We start from the raw sequence: 23588 nt of genomic DNA, 5'->3' as shown, positions 1-23588 counted from the left end.
AACAAGGGCTGTGGAGTCGGTAAAAAATGGACAGACTCCAACTCGTAAAATATATAATAAATTGGGTATAGTAGTTGAGTGCAGTTTGTGGGGAATATTTTTTCATAATAATTTGGGAAAGTTATGAAATGTCCTATAAATGTCTGTCCTATTCCTGATCTAAGGGTTTAGACTTTTAGCTGAGATGAATCTGTGCTACATTAAATTTATCATTTAAACATGAGCCATGTATGAGGGAGACGGAGTCGTGGAAATTGAGGAGTCGGAGGCTTGGCTTACTGACTCCACAGCCCTGTACGGTGCGCTGATAACAAGCTTGATGGTCCCTCTCCTGAGTCTGCTGAAGACGGCACCTGTGGTTTTCATAAAGAATTTCAAATTTGAACTCTTGTGTCTACTGAACAGTTTTTCATTTTGCTTTAATCCACTTTAGATGAGCTTTGGCCCAAAGAGGACGGCAGCGTTTCTGGGTTATGTTGCTATATGGCTTTTTTGCATGATAGTTTTATCTTGCATTTGTGGATTGCACTTCGAATTGTGTTCAGCCAGTGATTTCTGGTCGTGTTCCTGAGCCCATGCAGTGATTTGCACAACAGAATCATGCCTGTTATTAATGCTGTGCTGCCCGAGGGCCCATAGATGACAAGCATCTGATGTTGACTCTTGGCCTTGTCCCTTATGCACATGGATTTCTCCATATTCTTAATATTTTGATGATTTGTACTGTAGATTGTAGAATATTCAAAGTCTTGAACATTTCTGAAAATATCCCACTGATTTTGGACACAGTTATTCAGATTGATAAACCTCTGACAATCTTTGCTTCTGAGAGACTCTGCCTCTAACATGCTCTTTTTACTCAGTTGTATAACTTTGAGAATTGACCCTCCAGCTGCTTTTCATGACTACCACTTTTCCAACCTTTTGATTTATTTCTGCAATCAATTTCTTAATTAATAATTGCAAATTAAATGGAAAAAATGTTTTTCACCTTCTGATCAGTGTTCTATTTTCTGTTGTGAATAAAATATGGCCATAAAAGATTTCCAGATCATTGTATTCTTGTTTCCTTTACATTTTAGTGTCCCAACTTTTTTGGCATTGGCCTCCACAGTATACAGTAGGCACACTGCTGATGTATATCTGTATATGTACAATGAGCTTTGTATAGTGGGCACAACGTTGCCTTTTACCTCCATTTACTGTGCAGTCCATTGCTTCTCCATATGGAAAGTCTTGATCTAGTATTGTATTCCTATCACTGAAGCTCACTCACATTATCACACAGATTCAGGGACATACATTTGTTAGTTGTCGTCAGCTGGTTTATTGTATCCATCCATATGGTGTGGGCTGGTGAAGTTCTGTTGTCACCGCACCCCCTACTTGTTCTCTGTTGATAATACCTTGTGGACGTCACTGATAAGAAGTCTACATTATTCCTGATGAGTTGTGTTTTCTGTGGGGCACAGGTGTACTTACTGTTGCATAACACATCTGTTTAGGATATGACTTTTCAGTAGTTGTGAAACTACAACTCCCAGGATGTCGTGATGGCCTCAGTGAGTTATATTTTTGTGGCAGTAGTCAATGGTTGGTGACCACTTATTTGGGACATGGCTTTTATCCTGCCATTTATTGTCCTGCATGTAATATTAGGTCACGTTTTCAGACATGTCAGTTCAGCAGAAGTATGGGTTGATAGTCGCTGGGGTACAAACACTTCCAGCTTGCCCACTAACCAGAGGTGTTGGTGTAAACATTTTATCTGTTTCCAACAGAAGTGCTAGGGTAGGTTCACACATAAAGGCTTTTTTTTTTTTTTTGCAGCCTTTCCATTGGATATTCTGACAAGGATACTGCAACATAGAATAGACCTAGCAAAATGGTTGAGAACCTATAAATCTCATCCACACATTGTTTGCAGGTCGGTTCCAGAGATCTGGGCCTTTTTATTTAGTTTTAGTCTGTATGGCCTTTATTTAAGGGGGCATTGTTCACAGGGTAATTATACAAAGTAATGTAATGACACACCCCATAAAATCCTGTGAACCACACCCCATTGGTAAAGACCATAAAATCAGCAGTAAATAAAAAGGCCCATATCTCTGGTTTCATGTGGTTGATTAAAACCAGACAAACAGAATACATGGTGGGACTAAAGAACAAAAACAGGCCACTTTTGACTTGGTAACAGGTATTCTTTAAAGGGGTTGTGCGGTACTTTAGATTACCCCCCAGGTCCCTAAGACTTTTTGTAAATACCTTCCGCTGTTGATAGCGCAGCTCACAGGCATCACGTGACTCAGCGATTGGGGTCCCCGCGGTGGCTGCTGGGTTATGGGCGGGGTCACACCCGGCATCCACCGCACGCTTTACCAATGAATGGGGAGAGGTAGAGCGCACGGTGGATGCCGGGTGTGACGCGGGAGGGTAACACCGCCCACAGCCTGGCATCCACCTGGAACCAGGAAGACCGCCCATCAATGCCTCGGTCACGTGATCGGGGGCGTCGATCGGTTGTCATGATAGCCTGGGGTCTGCTAAATGCCTGTAATTACGATCCTCCTAAATAAAGTAAAAAGTTTTTAAAAATATCACCCCCCCTATTGCCCATTTGAAAATAAAACAATAAAAAAAAATACACATTTGTTATTGCTGCGTTCAGAAATGTCCAGTCAGTAAACAGCAAGGCAATACGAGAAAAAAATAAACTCCAGAATTGTGTTTTTTGGCTGTCGCAACATGCGATTAGAGGCGATCAAAGCATCGTATCTACCCCAAAATTGTATCAATAAATGTCAGCTCAAGGTGCAAAAAATAATCACCCTGCCCCAGTTCCCAAAAATTAAAACGCTATGGGTCAAGGAAAAAAACTCAAAAAAAAAAAAAATTCACACATTTTCTAAAAAAAAAAAAAATGTTTTCACCACTTAAATAAAAAAATAAATTCTACATGTTTGGTATCTATGTACTTGTACTGACCCAGGGAATCATATTGCCAGGTCAGTTTTACAATACAGTGAACTTGGTAATTTCATCATCACTTGGAATTTTGTTCCCATTTTCCAGTATACTATATGGTAAAATTGTTCAAAAGTACAGTTCTTCCCACAAAAAAAAACAGCCCTCATACTGCTATTTTAAGGGAAGTCTAAAAAAAAAAGTTATGGCTCTTGGAAGAAAGGGAGGAAAAAATGGAAAATGGCCATGGTGTGAAGGAGTTAAAGGGGTCCTCTCATGCTTGGAAGTTATTCCCGATCCATGTGTAAGGGGGTAGGTAACATTCTGTTTGCTTGGGGATTTGACCGCTGGTACCCCAACCGATCTGGAGAGCCCCGTGTGAATGGAACAATGGTCTATCATGCGCTCTGTCGCTTAATTCATTCTTTAATGTGACTATCGAGGATAGCAGAGCGCTGCGCTCAGCTGGTCTTTGCCGCTCCCATAAGAATGAATGGATCGGCAATGCGATGTGGCTCTCAGTGGTCAGACCCAAAGCGATCGGTAAATTATCTCATATCCCTTGGAAAGGACATGCATTGTTCTTAGAGAATGTTCAAGTTATGTAATGCAGCATCCCACACTTTTCCTCTATACGTTCTTTCAAAACATTTTTTAGTCATTCCTGGGATTCTGCGTTTTATCCTGTAGCTGAAAATCTGTGCAGAGTTTCTTCTGAGAATTGGATTTATTGTCTACTTTGAGCGAATACATCAACATCAAGACAGATCTTGGGTTGTGACACTTTGCTACACTGTGCCACTAGAGCAGGGGTCTCAAACTCGGCTGGGTATATGGGCCGCACATGGAAAAAATTTGAATTTGGGGGGCCGCATTCTTTGTTCAATGTGACATTTTTAGTGATACCATTTTTTTTGTATACACCTTTTGAACATTTTTGCCGTGTTTATTTTTTTATGGCTTGGGTCGTTATGGATGTGGCGATAATAAACGTGCACTTTTTTGTGTTTACTTTAGTTTACATATAAAACAGCATTTTTAGTGCCCAATATTTTTTCATGCTTTATTTTATTTTTTATTTTTTTTTACAATTTTATTTCCCCCAATTGGCCACATACAGTAATATTGTCTTACAATTAGCATCATATAGTAATAATGGAAAACATCTTGTAGTAATGTTCCCCATCTTGTACTAATGTGCCCCATCCAAGTCCCCATCTTGTACTAATGTGCCCCATCCAGGTCCCCATCCTGTGGCTATGTGCCCCATCCAGGTCCCCATCCTGTGGCAACGTTCCCCATCCTGGTGCCCATCTTGGGGCTATGTGCCCCATCCTGGTCCCCATCTTGGGGCTATGTGCCCCATCCTGGTCCCCATCTTGGGGCTATGGGCCCCATCCTGGTCCCCATCTTGGGGCTATGGGCCCCATCCAGGTCCCCATCTTGGGGCTATGGGCCCCATCCAGGTCCCCATCTTGGGGCTATGGGCCCCATCCAGGTCCCCATCTTGGGGCTATGGGCCCCATCCAGGTCCCCATCTTGGGGCTCTGGGCCCCATCCAGGTCCCCATCTTGGGGCTCTGGGCCCCATCCAGGTCCCCATCTTGGGGCTCTGGGCCCCATCCAGGTCCCCATCTTGGGGCTCTGGGCCCCATCCAGGTCCCCATCTTGGGGCTCTGGGCCCCATCCAGGTCCCCATCTTGGGGCTCTGGGCCCCATCCAGGACTCCATCTTGGGGCTCTGGGCCCCATCCAGGGCCCCATCTTGGGGCTCTGGGCCCCATCCAGGGCCCCATCTTGGGGCTCTGGGCCCCATCCAGGGCCCCATCTTGGGGCTCTGGGCCCCCTGTGCTGTTCTTCACACACATAAAATAGAAAAAAAAAAAGATGATTCTCACCTGTCCTCCGTTCCCTCGGCGGCCTTCCTGCAGATGTGGCCCGCAGGCACCACAGAGTCCGACCCCTTGACGATCCCGACCTGGTCCAGGAGGAGCCGCCGACAGCAGCGCTGCATTGCCGCACAGAGACTGTCTCCCAGCACAGCATTTTCAATGTCAGCCGCCGGCCAATCAGAGACCAGCAGCTGACATCTGCATATGGCAATGACGTCATACTCGCTGCGCCGACACGCAGATATCATCAGCTGCTGGCCTCTGATTGGCCAGCGGCTGGCATTGGAAATGCAGTGCTGGGAAACAGTCTCTGTGCGGCAATTCAGCGCTGCTGTCGGCGGCTCCTCCTGGACCAGGTCGGGATCGTCAAGGGGTCTGTGCCTGCGGGCCGCATAAAGCAGCCTCAGGGGCCGCATGCGGCCCGCGGGCCGCGTGTTTGAGACCCCTGCACTAGAGTATACTGATGGCAGGAAGTGTCCTGCTTCCATCAGAGGATACATCCAGTACAGTTGTAGCAAATTACTGGCTGTGAAAAGTAGTCAATCTATATGAATTTCCAGTTTTTGAATTTAAGATTTCCCATTCACTGCTGGCAAATGAATGTATTATATAATAGAAAGTTGAGGAACTTTTCAATAAAGGGAGATAATTTTTGGTTTTCATATAAAGCTTTATTTTAAATATGGAGTTATCAGTACTTGATGTTACAAGACCTAAGCTTGAGGCTGTTCTGCATCGGTGATCTGACACTTTTATCTTTCATGTGCAATAGTATTGTTAATTAAAGTTTAATAAAATAGACTGCACGCCCTACAGCAGGTCAGACAGGTACAGACTAAATTTCTGTAGGTTTCATTTATGGTATAGTTCTACCCAATTCTCTAGCCTGTTTGGACTGATTTTTCTTAATTGGCATCAGTCCAGTATAGTTTTGTGCCTTTATTTAAAAAAAAAAGAGAAAATCCTGTTACTGTTGCCGCTTTTTATACTTGCGTCTCATTCTGTCCGACTTGCCATTTATGTCCATATTATCAACCTAGATAGGAGCGAGTATATGTGGTCATTGATGCAATAACACAAGCCTGAGCTGTAGAGACACAAAGGATTAAACATTCTACATTTTGTCCGAGCTATGGACAGCTCCACTGTATGTGTTCATGGTGAAGGAGCAAACATTTGTTGCCACTATTTGAGTGTAACTGAACACCCCCTTTTTATTGGACCACCTCCGCCAATGACATGACTGACAGACGTGTTTAGTTTTTGTTTGCTAGAACAAGTCCTACAGATAATGTACATATATTTGCTTTACTTCTACCACCCCCTATCGGTGTAGATTATATGGAGCTCAGTGACTCGCCTGCGCACAACATACTTGATCATAGATGGGAGGATAAATGCATACAAGTTAAATTACACAGGATCCGGCCACTGGTATTGCACATCACAGGGCACACTGACAAGCAGGGGAGGGGTAAAAAATTCTAATTACCACAGAGGGGGGTGAGGATTCCTTACTGTCCCCCAAGCGTCAAAAACTGTAAAGAATAAAAAGCCATATCACTACAATAAGACCTCTAAGGCTGTGTGCCCACTGTGTTTTTTTTTTTTTTTAAGCGTTTCCGCAGCGGCAATTCCGCTGCAGAAACGCTTAAAAAAAAAAAAAAAAAAAAAAACGCATGGTAGAAGGCCTGCCATGTTCCCCAATGATAATCCGCATGTGCTGTGCACATGCCTTGGAAATTTCCGCTGCGGATTATCATTGTGGAAAAATATGCAGCACTACCAATTATTTTGCGTAAATGCTTCGTTTTCGCTGCCATTGACTTGCATTGGACCGCATGTCATCCGCATCACTGGATCTGTACATGCGGATTACATGCATTTCAATGTGCGGATGGTACTCGGGTTTGGAGAAGAGGAGACTCTCTCCTCCGGACCCAGGTACCATAGTACCTGTAAAAAAAAAAAAAAATAAATAAAAATAAAAATATTATACTTGCCTTCTGATGGCCCCCGGTGTCCTTGTCTCAGCTTGCTGGCAGCTCGCGGTAGACTAGAAGGACCTGCGGTGACGTCATTTAGTCATGTGACGGGTCACGCGACCGCTGACATCGGCAGGTCCTTCAGTCTACCGCGAACTGCCGGCAAGCCGAGACAAGGACACCGGGGGCCATCAGAAGGTAAGTATTTATTTATTTTTTACCATTCTTTCAGTCACACTATAGTGTGACCAAGTTGTCAAGCACTTTCCAAGTGATGCTAAAATCGCTTGGAAAGCGCTTGACAACCCGCACGCGGAAATGCATGTGAAGAACGCTTCACATCCATCCGCATGTCCCTGGCAGGAAAAATGCATGTAAGATCCGCATGCTTTTTTTCTGCCAGGGAGATGCAGAAACGCTCAGGAAAAATCCGGAGCATTTCTGCATCGTGGGCACATTACCTGTATGCCTCATATTAGGCTAATATAGATTCACATTTCTATCACCTGTATGCCCATATTAGAGGTCTGATAGGTGCCAGGGGGTGACAGATTCCCTTTAATGACCAGGCCAGTTTTTACAATTCTGACCACTGTCACTTTGAGGTAATAACTCTGGAAACGCTTCAACGGATCCCACTGATTTGGTTTTTCGTGACATATTGTACTTGATGATAGTGGTAAAATTTATTTGATATGACTTGTGTTTATTTGTGAAAAATCGGAAATTTGGCGAAAAATTCACAATTTCAAACTTTGAATTTTTATGCCCTTAAATCAGAGAGATATGTCAAACAAAATAGTTAATAAATAACATTTCCCACATGGCTACTTTACATCAGAACTATTTTGGAACCAAAATTTATTTTGTTAGAAAGTTATAAGGGTTAAAAGTTGAACAGTGATTTCTTATTTTTCCAACAAAATTTACCAAGCCATTTTTTTTTAGGGACCACATCACATTTGAAGTGACTTTGAGGGGCCTTTGACAGAAAATGCCCAAAAGTGACACCATTCTAAAAACTGCACCCCCTCAAAGTGCTCAAAACCACATTCAAGAAGTTTATTAACCCTTCAGGTGCTTTACAGGAATTTTTGGAATGTGGCTGAGAACAATGAACATTAACTTTTTTTCACAAAAATATTACTTTAGACAGAAATTTTTATTTTCGCAAGGGTAACAGGAAAAAATAGACCCCAAAATGTGTTGTGCAATTTCTCCTGAGTCAGCAGATACCCCATATGTGAGGGAAAACCACTGTTTGGGTTCACAGCAGGGCTCGGAAGGGAAGGAGCACAATTTGACTTTTTGAATGTAAAATTTGCTTGAATACTTAGGATTCTATGTCGCGTTTGTGGAGAGCCCCTGATGTGCCTAAACAGTGGAAACCCCCGACAAGTGACACCATTTTGGAAACTAGACCCCTCAGGGAACTTATCTAGATGTGTGGTGAGTACCTTGAATCCCCAAGTGCTTCACAGAAGTTAGTAACGTGGAGCCGTAAAAATAAAAAAAATCCATTTTTTCCCACAAAGTTTTTTAGCCCCAAATTTTTTATTTTCAAAGGGGTAACAGGAGAAAGTGGACCCCAAAATGTGTTGTGCTATTTCTCTTAAGCACGCAGATATCCCATATGTTGGGGAAAACTATTGTTTGGGTGCACGGCAGGGCTCCGAAAGGAAGGAGTGACATTTTGGAATACATACTTTGATGGAATGGTTTGCGGGTGTCCTATCTCTTTTGGAGAGCCCCTAATGTACCTAAACAGTGGAAACCCCCCACAAGTGACCCCATTTTGGAAACTAGACCCCCTCAAGGAATTTATTTAGATGTGTGGTGAGCTTCTTGAATCCACAGGTGCTTCAGAGTTTTACAACGTGGATCTGTAAAAATAAAAAATATATATTTTTCACACAAAATGTTGTTTTAGCCCCATTTTTTTTTCCATTTTCTCAAGGATAGCAGGAAAAAATAAACCCCAAAATTTGTTGTGCAATTTCTCCTGAGTATGCCGATACCCCATATGTGGTCGAAAACTACTTTTAATGCACAGTGCAAAGCTTAGAAGGGAAGAAGCACCATATTGGAGTTCAGATTTTGCTACACTGGTTTGAGGGTGCCATGTCACATTGGCAGAGCCCGCTCAATGAATTCATCTAGGGGTACAGTGATCATATTGACACCACAGGTGGATCACAGAATTTTATACCATTGGGCAGTGAAGGAAAAAATAATTACATTTTTACCACCAAAATTTTGTTTTAGTCCCAGATTTTACATTTTCACACTGGGAAATGGATAAAAATGGCACCAAAACTTGTCCCACAAATTCTGCTGAATGTAGAAATACCCCATATGTGGCTGTATAGTACTGCTTAGCCACACGGAGAAACTAGGGAGGGACGGAGCACAATTTGCCTCCTGGAGCACAGATTTTTGTAGAATAATATGCGGATTCCATATACAGAGCCCTCAAGTGACCCCATTTTGGAAATTATACCCGTTTGGGAATTTATCTACAGGCGTAGTGACTATTTTGACTCCATGCGTGTTTTCCAGGAACAAGCAGCAGTGGCTGTTGCGGAGTGAAAATTGCAAACTGCCGTTGTAGTGACCAGTAAGTTGTAGTGACAAGCTCGTGTTTCTGGAGACACACACCTGTAAATTAGGCAGCCTCTCATCGCTACAGAAATGCCAACTATTTTCCTCACTTCACACAATACTTATAAGTGGATTGACGATTCGTCTAAAGGTCTGACGCAGAGTGTTACAGCCCTGTGTACAGGATACTTTCAGTTTCTGGCATATTCTATGATTTTTTTTCCATTTACTTTGTGAGGATGTCGTATGGGAGGATTTTTCATGATTATTACTGAAACATTATGGATGGCCTGATTTAACACAAAAAAGGATATACATATAAGTGTGCAACACCCTTTTAATTTGAGCAATTTTTAGGCATTTAAAGAGACACATTGTCTTCTTGTCATGTTTTTGATTATAGGAAGATGACCGGCCCTGAATGAGTTCTGGCATATTGTCATATGGATAATTGAGGCTAATAACCCTCATCCTGAAATACTAAGGCTCCTCCCTATTAAAATGGTTAAGAAACATATGTGCTCATTAGTCATATCACAGGTACATATTAAAGCCATTCAGCTATATTATGTAGATGGCTAATCCTCTGCAGTAAGGTACAAGTGACAGTCTGGTGCACCATTCTGTTTGCAGAAGGATTGTGCTAAATTCCAAAACCTACCATCTGACACAGGTGACAGGATTTTGAACCAGGACTACTATAGTCTGAGACCCTTACATTCCAGGAGAGGTGTTGACTCATGAGATGCCTGCCATCTCTCTCCAGCCCATTAATTTTTATACAGCTGTAAGCTACTTACCTTCCTCTTCTTGTCTCCCAACAAAGCTTCTGTTATCAGTCCTACAAAATCACCCCTTCTCCCCCTCCCACCCCTCATAGGCATTTTCCAGAACAGTTCTACTATTCATTACTCACTTGAGCCCAGCTGTTGTTCAAAGGCAGTTATCAGTGTATGCAAATATAGTGTTAATAGTGCAGACTTCAAAAACTACCACTGACAGATCGTTAATATGTCACAGTAGCAGGAGGAAACCAAGCTTAGCGGTAGTGTGAAGCTACTGGACCAGAACTGTCACTCCAGGTAGAGTGCCTGCCCCCCAAGCAACAAGAAAGCGAGGAGACTGGCCAGCTGTGTTGCTGCCCACACAACTTGAGAATAACCCTTTAATTGCTGTATTATTCCTGTATTACTATACTTTTTGAAGTCCATGGAAGGTGAGGCCTCACAGTTTTGAGATTTTTCTGCCATTTGTTGGAAGGCAAAGCATTCCCGCATCAAATTGTGCCTAATTTCCATTTCACTAGAGAAAAAAGTGACCCATAATGCTATAGTAAAAATGTACATTAGTGCCAAAACCTCAGAGCACCTTATCGCAGTGAAACATTTTGGGGTGGATGTAATGTAACAATGAATATAAAATTTACAGCTGCGGTTATGTGGGCTGCAGCGCAGCGGTGATACTGGTACAGAATACCACAGCAATGAGCTGCTGCCAACTGTGACAGTTGTAGGATTTACATGGGTTCTAACAAAGTAGCCTTCTAGTTTAGTTTTCACCAATAAAAGGGATTTTGTTTTTCTGGTTGACTAATTGGAGTAGTTGAGATTACTTTACTTTAACGGCATTTTGCAATGCTGTAACTTACACATTGATAAATCTGGGATGTCGTGCTTTGCCACTGATGTAGTAAGGAAATGTATCTGCTGTGGTTTAATACAATTGTCTATTTTAAAACTCATGCCTCAGATTTCATCGTCTGTCTAAATTTGTTCTGCGCACTTGGGCCTCCTGTGCCTGGCTTCTGTTATAGGACACTGTGTACTTGGGGCCGTGGCTCTAGTCCAGTGACTCTGAATTAAAGATGGATTTAAATTTGTAGCTGCAGTGTAAAGGTGTCTGTATGTAATCTTTGAAGTCCAGGATGCTGGGGGCTGCATTGCCGTTTCAGTGTTGCATCTTCAGTTAAAATCCTGTAGTCAGAAATATTCTACCACTTTTTTTTGCCACCACCCTTTTTTGTGATTTTATTTCCTAAATCCAGCTTTTATCCATTCATTGGTAAAGTGACTCCTCTTTTTTTAAAAAACAGTGGCAAGAGTCAAATTTTTCAACAAATCTTTTGTTGCCTGAAGACTGGCACAAAGCTTTGTAAAATTCTCCCCTTAGTACTCGTGCGAAACATGGATAAAAATGCACATGGCTTTCCCATGCCTTGTCAGTTGCTGTACAGTTTCTTCACGGGTGAAACGCTTATTTTCATTGCTTCATCTGTCCAAGCTGCTGTGCTGAAAACTGCATTGTAAAACTCGTTAGTAAATTTTGTGTGAATTGTTTCACACCTCCCAGTTCATCGCCGTTACCGTGGCTGCAGGATGAGCGTGGGAGAAGCGCCACTTACCCGACAGTATCTGTGGCTCTTCTTTTGATTATCCGGACCTGGCACAAAGTCACGTACATAATACATCACTGATGCCAGGCTGGCTAATCAAGAAAAGGCCCCTGGATGCCGTCGGGTAAGAGGCCGTTCTCCTGCTGCTGTCCAGTACTTGATCAGCACCAACTCTAGTTATTAGTGCTTAAACTGCAGGAGCTTCTTAGCATCTGCGCTTTTATCTGCTGTCAGCATTAGATTTTTTAAAAAAATTTTTTGATACGTGTGCTTATTTTTACAACGTTTTTGGAAAATCGCAGCTAGAAAAAGGCATTGGGAACACGTGTGCATAGAGCCTAAGGATTTTCTTGTTTTATACCTTTCTTTGCACTCTTGTATTAGCACAGAGATGTGTTTTATGGGAGTGCTATTACACTGGCTAAGTTACTTTGTACTCTGGCAGTCACTGTCTGCTGTGCAGCCACCGTCATAATCTGTCATGTCTAAGTAGTTTATCTTAAGTGATAAATGTGAACTTGCATGGCTCAAAGTAGGCAGAGAATTTGATTCCTTTTACTTGTCCTATCTGGGTATATGTGGTGATAGAGGAAAGCATTATTCTCCCTTTATCCATGCATTGCTCCTCATCAGAGAAGGTGTCTGTTTAACCCCTTAATGACCGGGCCAAATTTTTGAAATCTGACATGTCGCTTTGTGGTAACTCTGGAGTGCTTCAACATGTATTCCATTGATTTTGAGATTGTTTTTTCTAGACACCTTATACTTTATGAAAATGGTAAGTTTAGGTTGATATGTTGTGTTTATAAAAAATAAAAAAAAAATCAGAAATGTGACAAATATCAAAAAATGTGCAACTTTTAAACTTTGACTATCCCTTTAAGCAGCTAGTCACACCACGCAAAAACATGAATAAATAACATTTCCCTCACTTCTGCTTTACATCAGCGCCATTAGTAAAATGTTTTATTTTGTTAACATTTTACAAGGTTTAAAAATATTCAGTTTTGGAATGACTATAGGGGTCCTATATATTGGAAACCAACAAAAATAACATTTTAAAAACAGCGCCCCTGAACATATTGAAAATTTGTTTAACCCTTCAGGTGCTTTACAGGAATTAATGCAAAGTGACATGACAGGAATGAAAAAATGTATTTTTACCACCTAAATGTTTCTAACTTGTGAACAGGCCGCTATAGCGGGAAGACTTTAAGGCCGTTATTTGGCCATGAATTGCCATAGCAAACATCAGGACCACATGATCAAGATCTCAGGGTGCCGATGGGGTTAAAGAGAGATCCCCCACACTCTGTTAACCATCTAGATGCTGTAGTCACTATTTACAGCAGTATTTAAGGGGTTAAACCGCTATGGTCGGTGCCAACTCTGTTCGTGGCTGATGCAGCAAGTTGTCATCTGTAGTGTACAGTTGACAGCTACAGGATTGTGATCCGTCAGAGGATGCTAGTCTTGTTTCACAGGTCGGTTTTAAATCCTATTGGCGGTCGCTAAGGGGTTAAATGGGGTTTTGTGATGGAACAACCTCTTTGCATGTGTCTTAAAACATTTGTATGTTGCTTCAGTACAGCAATCCTAAGCTCAGTTTCTCGGGGCATCAGTTTGCATTGGTTACATGGTTTTTGGTTCCCTCTTCCTATTAGGGATAATTGAAGTTGCACAACCCCCTTTTTTTTTATTTTTTATTAATGGGTTTTAAGAGATTAAGAAAAAACTACTCTCCTCCCAGACTGTCACTATTCGTCCATACTTGGCAAGTGTTCCCCCTCCGATCACCTGTATCACATCCACCGGGGCCATTACATGAGCGCTGCAGTGATCTCATTTCATTTAAATGGAAGAAACAATTCATATGAAATGTGAATGCTGTAATGGTCACATTACACCTCCACAGGACATTGATGCCAGGGGTCCGATGGGGGACGACGACACTGCTGAGTATGGAGTGGCTGCACTGGTCTGGGAGGAGATAATCTGTGGGCCCTTTTTAAAAAAATAAAAAAAATCACCCACTTCGGTCCATTAAGAAAGGGTTGTCCTGTAGTGGAAAACCCCTTTAATCAGTTAGCAGGGTCCTCTGGAAAGGGAAGACCCATAGAAAAGTTAGTAGCAGAAATGTTTTGGAAGCAGGGCCTCTTAGAAGTTGTAGCATTTCAGCAGCTCCTGTATTTCCTGGCTGTAAACATTTACTTTCTTTTTCAGAGCATGAGAAGACAGAGGAATGAAGTGGTTGTGGAACTGAGAAAGGTAGTCATTTTCCACTAATCCACATTGCATTACATGTAAAGATGAAGTGTGTGTGATAAATTATATGTATCCCCCAATATACTGAGCTATTCATGTTATTTAGCTAAAGTGAAAACTCCAGTGTCAGGGCCAAGAAGTGGTTCTGCCTCCCTTGTTTTTGTGGGGCAGCCGTGTAGCTCACCATCCCTCTATTTCTGTAGCTAATACATCTGTGTTACGTACTTAATCCCAGGCTCAGGGCCGAGCTGTGCTGTAAGATTTCATAACTCTGGTTTATTTTACTTAGCAGACTTCAAGATACTGAACTAGCACATATAAATCTGCTTACCTGTACTAAATTATGTAAATGTCCATAAATGACATGCTCACATGCTTCATAGAGACATCATGCAATATCTTATATTTTGATTATAGAATAAAAGAGATGAGCATCTCTTAAAAAGAAGAAACGTTCCCCACGATGATGTCTGTGAGGACTCTGATGCGGATGCAGACTTCAAAGTGGTGAGTACAATGGATCTGTATACTGTACTAGTGCGCATCTATTAATCGGTTAGTCCTTGTCATGGGGCACATAAATGTACTTGATAGGAGAGGAACATGTGAATGTCATACAATCATTTGTAGCAGCGACATATTGTTACTGGTGATCCCAGTAGTGAAGATATAGGCCAGCGCTGCTTATATTTTGGTGCGTCAGGCGATAATGTCACTGCCGGGGTCCACAGTTATTCTCAGAACAAAGGATTTATTGAGCAAATACGCCAACAGACACGTGAAGCTCCTGAAATGTTCAGTTTCCCAGTTATTGAAAGACAAGTTATAGAAGGTTGTTTTCCCATTATTGTTATAATCTGAAGAAACGCACCGATGCTGCTTTTGGTTCTATCTCCCATGAGCTTCCCCTATGAATATTGTTGCAGTTTTGTCTTCTATACATGACAAGTTTTTTTTCTTTTCCTTTGCTATAGCAAAACACGTCTTTGGAAGCAATTGTGCAGGTAATGTGAGATAATTTAATCTCCTGGGTTTGGTTGAGCTGGACACATTTATTGTATATAATAATGTGTATTTTTTTCAGAATGCATCCAGTGACCACCAAGGTATTCAGCTCGGTGCAGTCCAGGCTGCAAGGTAAAATGCTTACACTTCACACACTGCTTATATTATGCAATCAAATGCTACTTTACCCACATAGTGACATTACCGAACAGTTAAAGCGAATATTTTCCCTTACAGTATGGCGCTGGTGTCATCTTAACCATAGACACTTGTACAACAAATTTATCAGGTCTGCAAAGTTATCATATAAAAACCACTTGGATTTTTTTTTTCTCATTGTTTATACAATTTATTTTATGTTAAAATGAACAGTGGTAGTCAAAATTACAACCCATATACATACAGCATGAGGGTGTGTCAATGGCAAAATAAAGTTATGCTGTTGGAAGAGGAAAACGCAGAAAAAATGTCTAAGGGGTTAAAGTGTGTAGTGCTCAAACCTACAGCGCACACAGCCCATTGTATCAAACAGTTTGCACCAGAAAAAAACCTGTTGACTTTGGCGCAATTTTTGTCACTTTTAATATAGTATTGACATTTTTTTAAGAAAGTTGGTGCAGTTTAGAGAGATTGGTGTGGCCTCTAGCACAGGCTAAACATTTCATTAGAATTTACATCAGAAAAAAACCTTAAATTATAGCATAAAGGTATTCCAGTCATGGACTCTCTGTAGCACAACAGCTTAAGTATATGCCTAATTCATTACGAGACTCGCTCATCTTAATGAGTTTGGTGCATCCTACTCCACTAAGTTCAGCATTAAGATTTGCCGTATGTTTATTCAGTTATGTAGCGCCATTACTTCCACAGCGCTTTACAGACCTATCAGCACTGTCCCTATTGGGGCTCAAAATCTAGATCCGCTATCAGTACGTCAAGACTGGAATATATTAAAAGTGCTCTTGAATTTGTGAAGGATGTGTTAGGCTATGTGCCCACGTTGCATTTATGAAGCAGAAAATTTCTGCTGCATAAATGCAAGTCCTCTCCCGGAAAAACGCATGCGGAATTCCGCACGCGTTTATTGCGCATTTTTCGCGCGTTTATCACGCGTTTTCCACATGCGGAATTGCCTTGCGTTTTTTATGCATTGGACAAAGGCAATTCCGCTTGCGGAAACGCAAAATTAAATGACATGCTGCGGATTTTTGAACGCGGCATAAACGCTGCGGAAAAATCCGCAGCATGTGCATAGAACTTGCGGAATCCCATTGGGGACCATGGGGTGCGGATATACATGCGTTTTTCAAGCGTTTACGCTGCGGAAATTCCGCAGCATATACGCTTGAAAAATGCTACGTGGGCACACAGCCTCAAAGAAATGAAGATGATTAAGGCACCTGTGCACATGAAAACTGAAGACAGTACCTTCAGAAGGGTCTGCCGTCACTCCTCTGCTGTGTTCTGCCCTTCTGTGGACGCGGTCCTCAGTCTTCACGTGCGCAGGCTCCGGAGAGTCACCACTAACTCCTGGTCCTAGTGATGCCCGGCGCTCAGTAGGTGAATTCCCCACAGTGCAGAGTAGCCGACGGCAGGCAGAATGAGCAGGTGCGGGATTTCCGACCGCGCACATGACATGAAAGGGATGCCTGGAGAGAAGGGGAGGAGAAAACCTGTTTATTTAAAACCGGAGGCAGTTTTATCTTCTGGGCAGAGAACAGCCCATAGCCTGGAAGAGCAAAGGTATAAAAGATGATTTTTACTTAACAAGGCCACATCTGGGAGGCATACAGGTATGACTAATTTCACATGTATACAACCTGTATGCCCATAATGACTCCAAAACCTCAGTGACAGATTCCTTTAAATGTTTGGCCTCGCCATGATGCACAAAGTGTCTGTACTTGGTTTGAACAGTCATTCTGTGCTGACAGTCTCTTGAGAAAAAAAAAAAGCTCATCTGGACAGCCCTATTCAATAATATTGGTCTATGTGACGTTTGTGTGATTTCTGATTTTTAACTTGGACAGCACATCTATGTAAAGCAACATTTTGGAAATGTTTGAGTAGGTGGCGTTTTCTCCTTTATTAAAAATGGTCATTGAATTTCATGTACGATTGAACATTGTATTTGGAGTTCATGTCTCTTCTCTGATCCAATACATGTTTGGAAAGTTCCTTTAATAATTTAAAGGATTACTCGACATCGCTCACTATTGAATTGGAGTCGAGCAGTGCCGATAACTTTGACCTCACACACCTACCGAAATGCATGCGCAGTCTCCAAGAATCGTACACTGGTCTGGTTCACCAGAATAGCACTAGAATAGGACAAGTGCACAATACCTGACTATTGTATACTACTCTCGGCAGGAATTTGGGATCATAATGTCATCGACACTGCTCATATCCAGTCTGATCCCTGGTAACAACTTGAATCATTGCCTGGTTGGGGTAGAATTTCAGATATCATGGTTTTGATATTGAGCAGATATTTAGGCTGTTCCTCCTGTGATGACATTGATCTAGTGTTTTGAGGAGGAAACAATGGGTGGCACCTTACCTTAACAACTAATCCAATCTGTAGTTAGTGCCAGCCTACTTATGGCAGATTGTGACTTGATCTCCTTAGTTGACTGCATTGGCCGTTGCTGACTTGGCCCTTTTTGTTTTCAGGAAACTTCTGTCCAGTGATCGTAATCCACCAATTGATGACCTCATTAAATCAGGCATTTTGCCAATCTTGGTCCACTGTTTAGAAAGAGATGACAAGTAAGTGTTCGTTAACTTATTTTTCCTTATGTTGTAAAAAGCCAATTATTTTGTACTTGACTGTTTTTTTGTTTTTTTCTTAGTCCTTCCCTCCAGTTTGAAGCTGCGTGGGCTCTCACCAACATTGCTTCAGGAACATCTGAGCAAACACAAGCTGTGGTCCAATCACGTCAGTATACACAAGTGATATAGCTTATGGAGTGATTCTTATTCTTTGTAGTCATGAATACCCATCAGTATCTTGCAAGTATTCTAGCCAATTTAACCTTTTAATGCCATTTATCAGTTTATCAAACTAGCATGGCCTCCGTTTTGAATGCACAATCTGGGCTTTACCGCATAAACTGTTATACCAAGTATATGGTGTAGTGAAGCATTTGCATTTCAGCGCAGTTTTGCAGAATTGGGCTTATGCAAATGTCTGTCGTATCTAATTTTTCATTACACTTTCATATCTGAGCTCTGGTGGATCCACATGGTGCATGACAAAACCCTATAATTTATAACATAACCCGCCCGCGGTGTAGTCAGGGGTTATATTGCATTGACAGACCAAATAATACTGCATTTTTGTCAAAATTTACATAAAAGTTGACTGCATCTCTAATATAAACCTCAATGTATTATTAATCCTTCATAAGAATCTGATACTAAACGTACTAACAAATGGTGCTTTTCTATACTATAAACGTGTATAGGTAATTTATCTTCTCAGTACAATTCTTCACCTTTTTTTATTTTCTTTTTTTAATAGATGCTGTTCCTCTGTTCTTAAGATTGTTGCATTCGCCTCATCAGAATGTGTGTGAGCAGGCGGTGTGGGCACTGGGCAACATAATTGGTAAGTCTTCTTTCCAGCTAAAGTTACTTTGATTTAATGTTTTTTTTTTGTGTAACGCCAACATATTGTCAGTATTGTGCACACAATCAATTCAATTGCATTGGCCCATGTCACCAGTGGGGTCTGATTTCGTTTCTTTATTGTGCTCATGCATACTGTGTAGTGAGGGGTCTTGGTGGCGATCTGCATACGTTCATGGGTCCTCTGTATTCTTGAGCTATGTGTCAGTCCCTGACTGCTTTCCCATGTTCATGAGTCCACATAAAATGGCGGAGTCTTGCCCATTTTTTATCCGAGTCACAAATTAAGTCTATGGGTGTGTGAAAATCATGGGGCTGCGTGTGATTCTTGTGCTGTCTATTTGTAACATCGTACTGGAAGAGGAAGCTTTTGTGGGTTATTGTATTTTTGGCATAAGGAAATCACTGATGTTGAAACTGGGCACACTGACCATATGCTAATGAAAATCTGATCAAGCACACCTATGAAAAGAAGTGTTTTCATGCCTACAAGATAAAAAAAAAAAATGGATGTCTGAGGCCTTACTGTGCATAGCATGGACTTTTGGCTCAAACTTCACGGCAGGTACATATTGCAGACACAATTGAAATCTGTGTTTGTCAGTAGCTCATACTATCTGAAAAGTCAAGAGAGATTTCATTTAACAGTGCATGTCATGTAGATAGCGGCCAATATGACATACAAACCCTGAATTTTTATTTTTTTCCTCTTCACGCTGCATCAGAAATTGCATGTATTTCTAATGTTCAGAAACTGGTTTTGCTGAAAAACTGTTGCTAAATAACTTTCTGATTTCTCATCAGGTGATGGACCACAATGCAGGGATTATGTTATCAGTCTTGGTGTGGTGAAGCCTCTGCTCTCGTTCATCAACCCTTCCATACCCATCACGTTTTTGAGAAACGTCACTTGGGTAATGGTAAACTTATGTCGACATAAAGACCCCCCACCACCTATGGAGACCATCCAGGAGGTAAATGCCCTTTTAGACATCTAGCAAAGTAACAGCTAACATATTGACTGCTGTTAGTGGACGTGATGAAATGGAGAATCAGGGTATTGGTGAGAATGTGTTTCTATAGCTATTATATACATTTATTTCTGTAATTGCTAATTCAGTGTGTGTGTGTGTGTGTGTGTGTACATGGTTATTATAAGGGGACTCTGAAATTACTGAGTATTGCTGATTTCGGAGTGCATCTGAGGAATGTTGTAAAAAGAGGGGCTGTACTACAACAATTCCAGTGATTAGAGCCCCCTGTCAGGTCTTCTAAATAACCTGTGTACCCTTATCTCTGACAGGTCTGCATCAGTCAGACCTGTGATCTGATCCCAGCAGCAGATAAATGGCTTTGGTAGTGTCACACAGAGTTGTTTCCTTTTATGTGGTACGTGCATTTAGCTGGTGCTGTTTGCTTTACAGATTCTGCCAGCACTCTGCGTTCTCATTCACCACACAGATGTAAATGTAAGTTTTTGCTGCATTCCTAACAATTGTGTATTTGTGCCTTGTATGTGCAGCACTTCTCATGGTTGTCTATCATCCATAGATTTTGGTGGACACAGTGTGGGCGCTCTCCTACTTAACAGATGCTGGGAATGAGCAAATCCAGATGGTGATAGACTCTGGGATTGTGACAAACCTGGTCCCTCTCCTATGCAATCCAGAAGTAAAAGTACAGGTAGGCCCAAACTAAAAGGCAATCCTCATAAGATGCATCCGCCTGTTTTCTCCTTTTTGACCAGTGTCTCTGTGGCGTAATATCTCCGGAACACTGTAATGAATCCCAGTGATACTGAGATTGTTTTTTCACGACACTTTGTGCTTCATGTTGGTGGTAAATTTAAGCTGCTATTTTTTGCGTTTATTTGGGAAAATATCTTATTTTTGGAAAAACGTCGCAATTTTCAACTTTTTACATTTTACGCCCTTAAACCAGAGTTGTATCACACAAAATAGTTAATAAATAGCATTCACCACATGTCTACTTTACATCGGCATCATTTTCAAAACATTTTTTTTTTTTGTTAGTTAAAATTTCGCCAGCCCTTTCTCAATTTTCCAACAAAATTCATAAAACCATTTTTCTCTCCCCCCCCCCCCATGACGGCACCACGGAGAGAGGGGAATCCGCCCTTCAAGGACAGGAAACCTATAGATAAAAAGGGCGGCACCTCTTTCCCGCATCAGTTGGTTTCCTGTCCTTGACGGGGACCTACAGAAAGAAGAAGGAAAGAAAGGAAAAAGAAAGAAAGATAGAAGATGGACTTACCAGGACCGGCCAGACCGGTTCAGGCGGCGGGGGTCCCTGCTTCGGCTGGTGCGCTGTCCTGTAGCGCCACCGCTGGGGTCAGTGGGCCTCTAGGGTGGCAGGGTGACGCACCGCAGGAGAAGACCGGAGCCGCCGCGTTCTCCAGTGGTGCCGGGGCCCAGGTGGTGAGTATGCCTGGGCTTCCGGGGCCCAGGTCGGTGAGAATGCCTGGGCTTCTGGGGCCCAGGTCGGTGTGCATACCTGGGCTTCCGGGGCCCGGGTCGGTGTGCATACCTGGGCTTCCGGGGCCATTGCTGATGCCTTCCCTCTGACGCGAGCCGCAGTGCACCACTGGGTGTTGGCGGCCTGGGCACGCGCACGCACCGCGGTGCCCTCTCGGGGGCCCCCCATGCTGGAAGGTGCACACGTGGACAAGCCAGGTAAGGGGGGCGGAGCCCTATAAGGGTTAAATTGCCGGGCATGCACAAGGGAAGTGCTTCCTGGCACACTCTGGCACCTTTTTGGCTATGAGCGAGCAGGAGCTACAGGAGGTGCAGTCCCTGCACCCCCACTCACCACCACCTCCGCAACATGGGAAGCGTACGAAAGGACCCCCCAGTGACCGCCAACACAGCCAAGGTGACGGTGGAGCGGGCGGTCTGGCAGGTCTTCGCAACGCGACAAGGACTCCAGCGTGGCGTCAACCTCGAGGAAAGACCCAGCTACTGGAACGAATTCCTCTTCAAATCCGGTATTCCCTCTTACAACGAGACGGTAAGTGATCTTCGTGAAAGCTCACTTGTAACTTGGGACCCCCCCTCTCTTTTCTTCTCTCATCAGGGAAGGAAGAGTACGGGCAAGTCCAAACACAGGACCTGCGCGCTTTGCGCAGAGGATCTGCCCACCACATGGCAAAAAAGACTATGCAACTCGTGCATTGAACAAACAATCTGCGAGGAGACCCCTAAGTTTGCCTCAGAGCTCAGATCCCTGATTAAATCCCAGGTTGAGGATACCTTCAAGTCCCTGCAGAAGGGGGGGGAAGAAACGAGAAAAAACGAGGAACCTATCCCCTGTATCAGGATCTAGCAGTTCGGACGGGGAGGTGGTAGACTCAGATTCGTCCTGCTTATCTTCGTCCTCGTCATCTTCTGAGGGTGGGAGTCATAGCTGTTTCCCTATAGAGGGTACGGATAATTTAATTAAGGCAGTTAGGTCCACTTTGGGGTTGGTAGATCCTTGCCCTAAGAAATCAGTCCAGGATATGATGTTTAGTGGCCTAGAACAAAAGAAAGGAGATCTTTCCCTCTTAATGATAAAGTCCACTCCCTTATTTAGAGGGAATGGAAAAAGCCGGAAAGGAAGGGCTTGTTGTCACCTAAGAGAAAATACCCCTTCGAAGACCCGGTATGCTCCTTCTGGGGGAAGGCGCCAAAGTTAGACGTAGCAATAGCTAAAGCCTCTAAAAAATTTTCCCTGCCATTTGAAGACATGGGGGTGCTAAAAGACCCAGTGGTCAAAAAAGCGGACTCCTTCCTGAAAGGAGCTTGGGAGGCGGCAGGAGGAGGATTAAATCCCGCAGTGGCAGCCACATGCACAGCCAGATCTTTAACCCATTATCTACCAATGTCCTCCTTTGGGACGCCTAATATTTTGCTTCTAGCAACTAAGATTTTCTAATTGGGTCCAAAAAAAACAAAAAATGAAAATTGGTAATTTGGCAAGTAATGGGTTAATGGTCTGGCTAGATCAGCTAGAAGCTCAACTTAAAAACAAAACGTCAAGGGATAACATACTAGGCTCCATCCCAGTTATGAAGGGCAGCTTTTTTGGCTGACGCATCAGCCGATTCCGTCAGGCTGGCAGCCAGGGCTGTGAGTTTTTCTAACGCAGCTAGGCGGGCCCTCTGGCTTAAATGCTGGCCGGGTGACCACCAAACAAAATCTAGGCTGTGTTCCATTCCTTGTGAGGGTGAGTTCCTATTCGGATCTACTCTGGATGATATCCTTGACAAAGCCGGGGATAACAAGAAACGCTTCCCAGTCCTCTCCGGTACTTCATACAGGAAGTCCTTTCGGAGCAGGAAATTTATGCACAGAAACCCCCCAAAGACCAGGATAGGTGGGAGGATAGGAGGAAAAAGGCCAAGGGGTTTATGTTTAACAGGCCTCCCAGCGACAACAGGAAACCCGCCCAATGAGACTACCTCATTTCCTCCCAGCCTGGGAAATATCGAACAGTTCTTGGATTTTAGAACTGATAAAAACAGGACTAAAATTCCAGTTTCACTCCATTCCCCGTCCGAACTTAGTCATAACCCCCATGAGGTCATCAGGGGTAGAACAACTAGCACTAGAACAAGAGATTCTAGGCCTAATAGGGAAAGCAGTCCTTCAGGAAGTCCCTGCACAGGAGGAAGGCAAAGGATTCTACTCCCCTCTGTTCCTCAGGAAAAAAACAGACGGGACATTCAGGACCATTGTAAACCTGAAAAAATTGAACAAATTTCTAAAGGTGCAATCCTTCAAGATGGCATCAGTGAAATTGTTGTTCCAAGACTGTTTTATGGCTGTCCTGGATCTCAAGGATGCCTATTATCA

At 42.8% G+C, this 23588-nt stretch overlaps 1 protein-coding gene and 1 non-coding gene across 2 annotated transcripts in view; both read left to right on the top strand.

The window, feature by feature from the left end:
- KPNA4 (karyopherin subunit alpha 4) overlaps nt 1–23588 on the top strand; it is a 50670-nt gene that overhangs the window by 2587 nt on the left and 24495 nt on the right. Inside the window, exons 2-11 of the mRNA XM_073674809.1 lie at nt 14056–14100; nt 14515–14604; nt 15072–15101; nt 15182–15234; nt 17779–17874; nt 17958–18043; nt 18629–18715; nt 19540–19709; nt 20160–20204; nt 20287–20418. Of these exons, the coding sequence (XP_073530910.1) occupies nt 14056–14100; nt 14515–14604; nt 15072–15101; nt 15182–15234; nt 17779–17874; nt 17958–18043; nt 18629–18715; nt 19540–19709; nt 20160–20204; nt 20287–20418 (834 nt within the window). The remainder of the gene's footprint in view (nt 1–14055; nt 14101–14514; nt 14605–15071; nt 15102–15181; nt 15235–17778; nt 17875–17957; nt 18044–18628; nt 18716–19539; nt 19710–20159; nt 20205–20286; nt 20419–23588) is intronic.
- LOC141260665 (small Cajal body-specific RNA 7) lies at nt 19767–20071 on the top strand. The gene has a single exon (XR_012319391.1).

The sequence above is a fragment of the Phyllobates terribilis genome, unplaced genomic scaffold (genome assembly GCF_046119375.1).
Source record: "Phyllobates terribilis strain yellow unplaced genomic scaffold, ASM4611937v1 Scaffold_3__8_contigs__length_932513732, whole genome shotgun sequence".
In the NCBI taxonomy this organism is placed as follows: domain Eukaryota; kingdom Metazoa; phylum Chordata; class Amphibia; order Anura; family Dendrobatidae; genus Phyllobates; species Phyllobates terribilis.
This window is presented reverse-complemented; position numbering and strand designations above follow the sequence as displayed.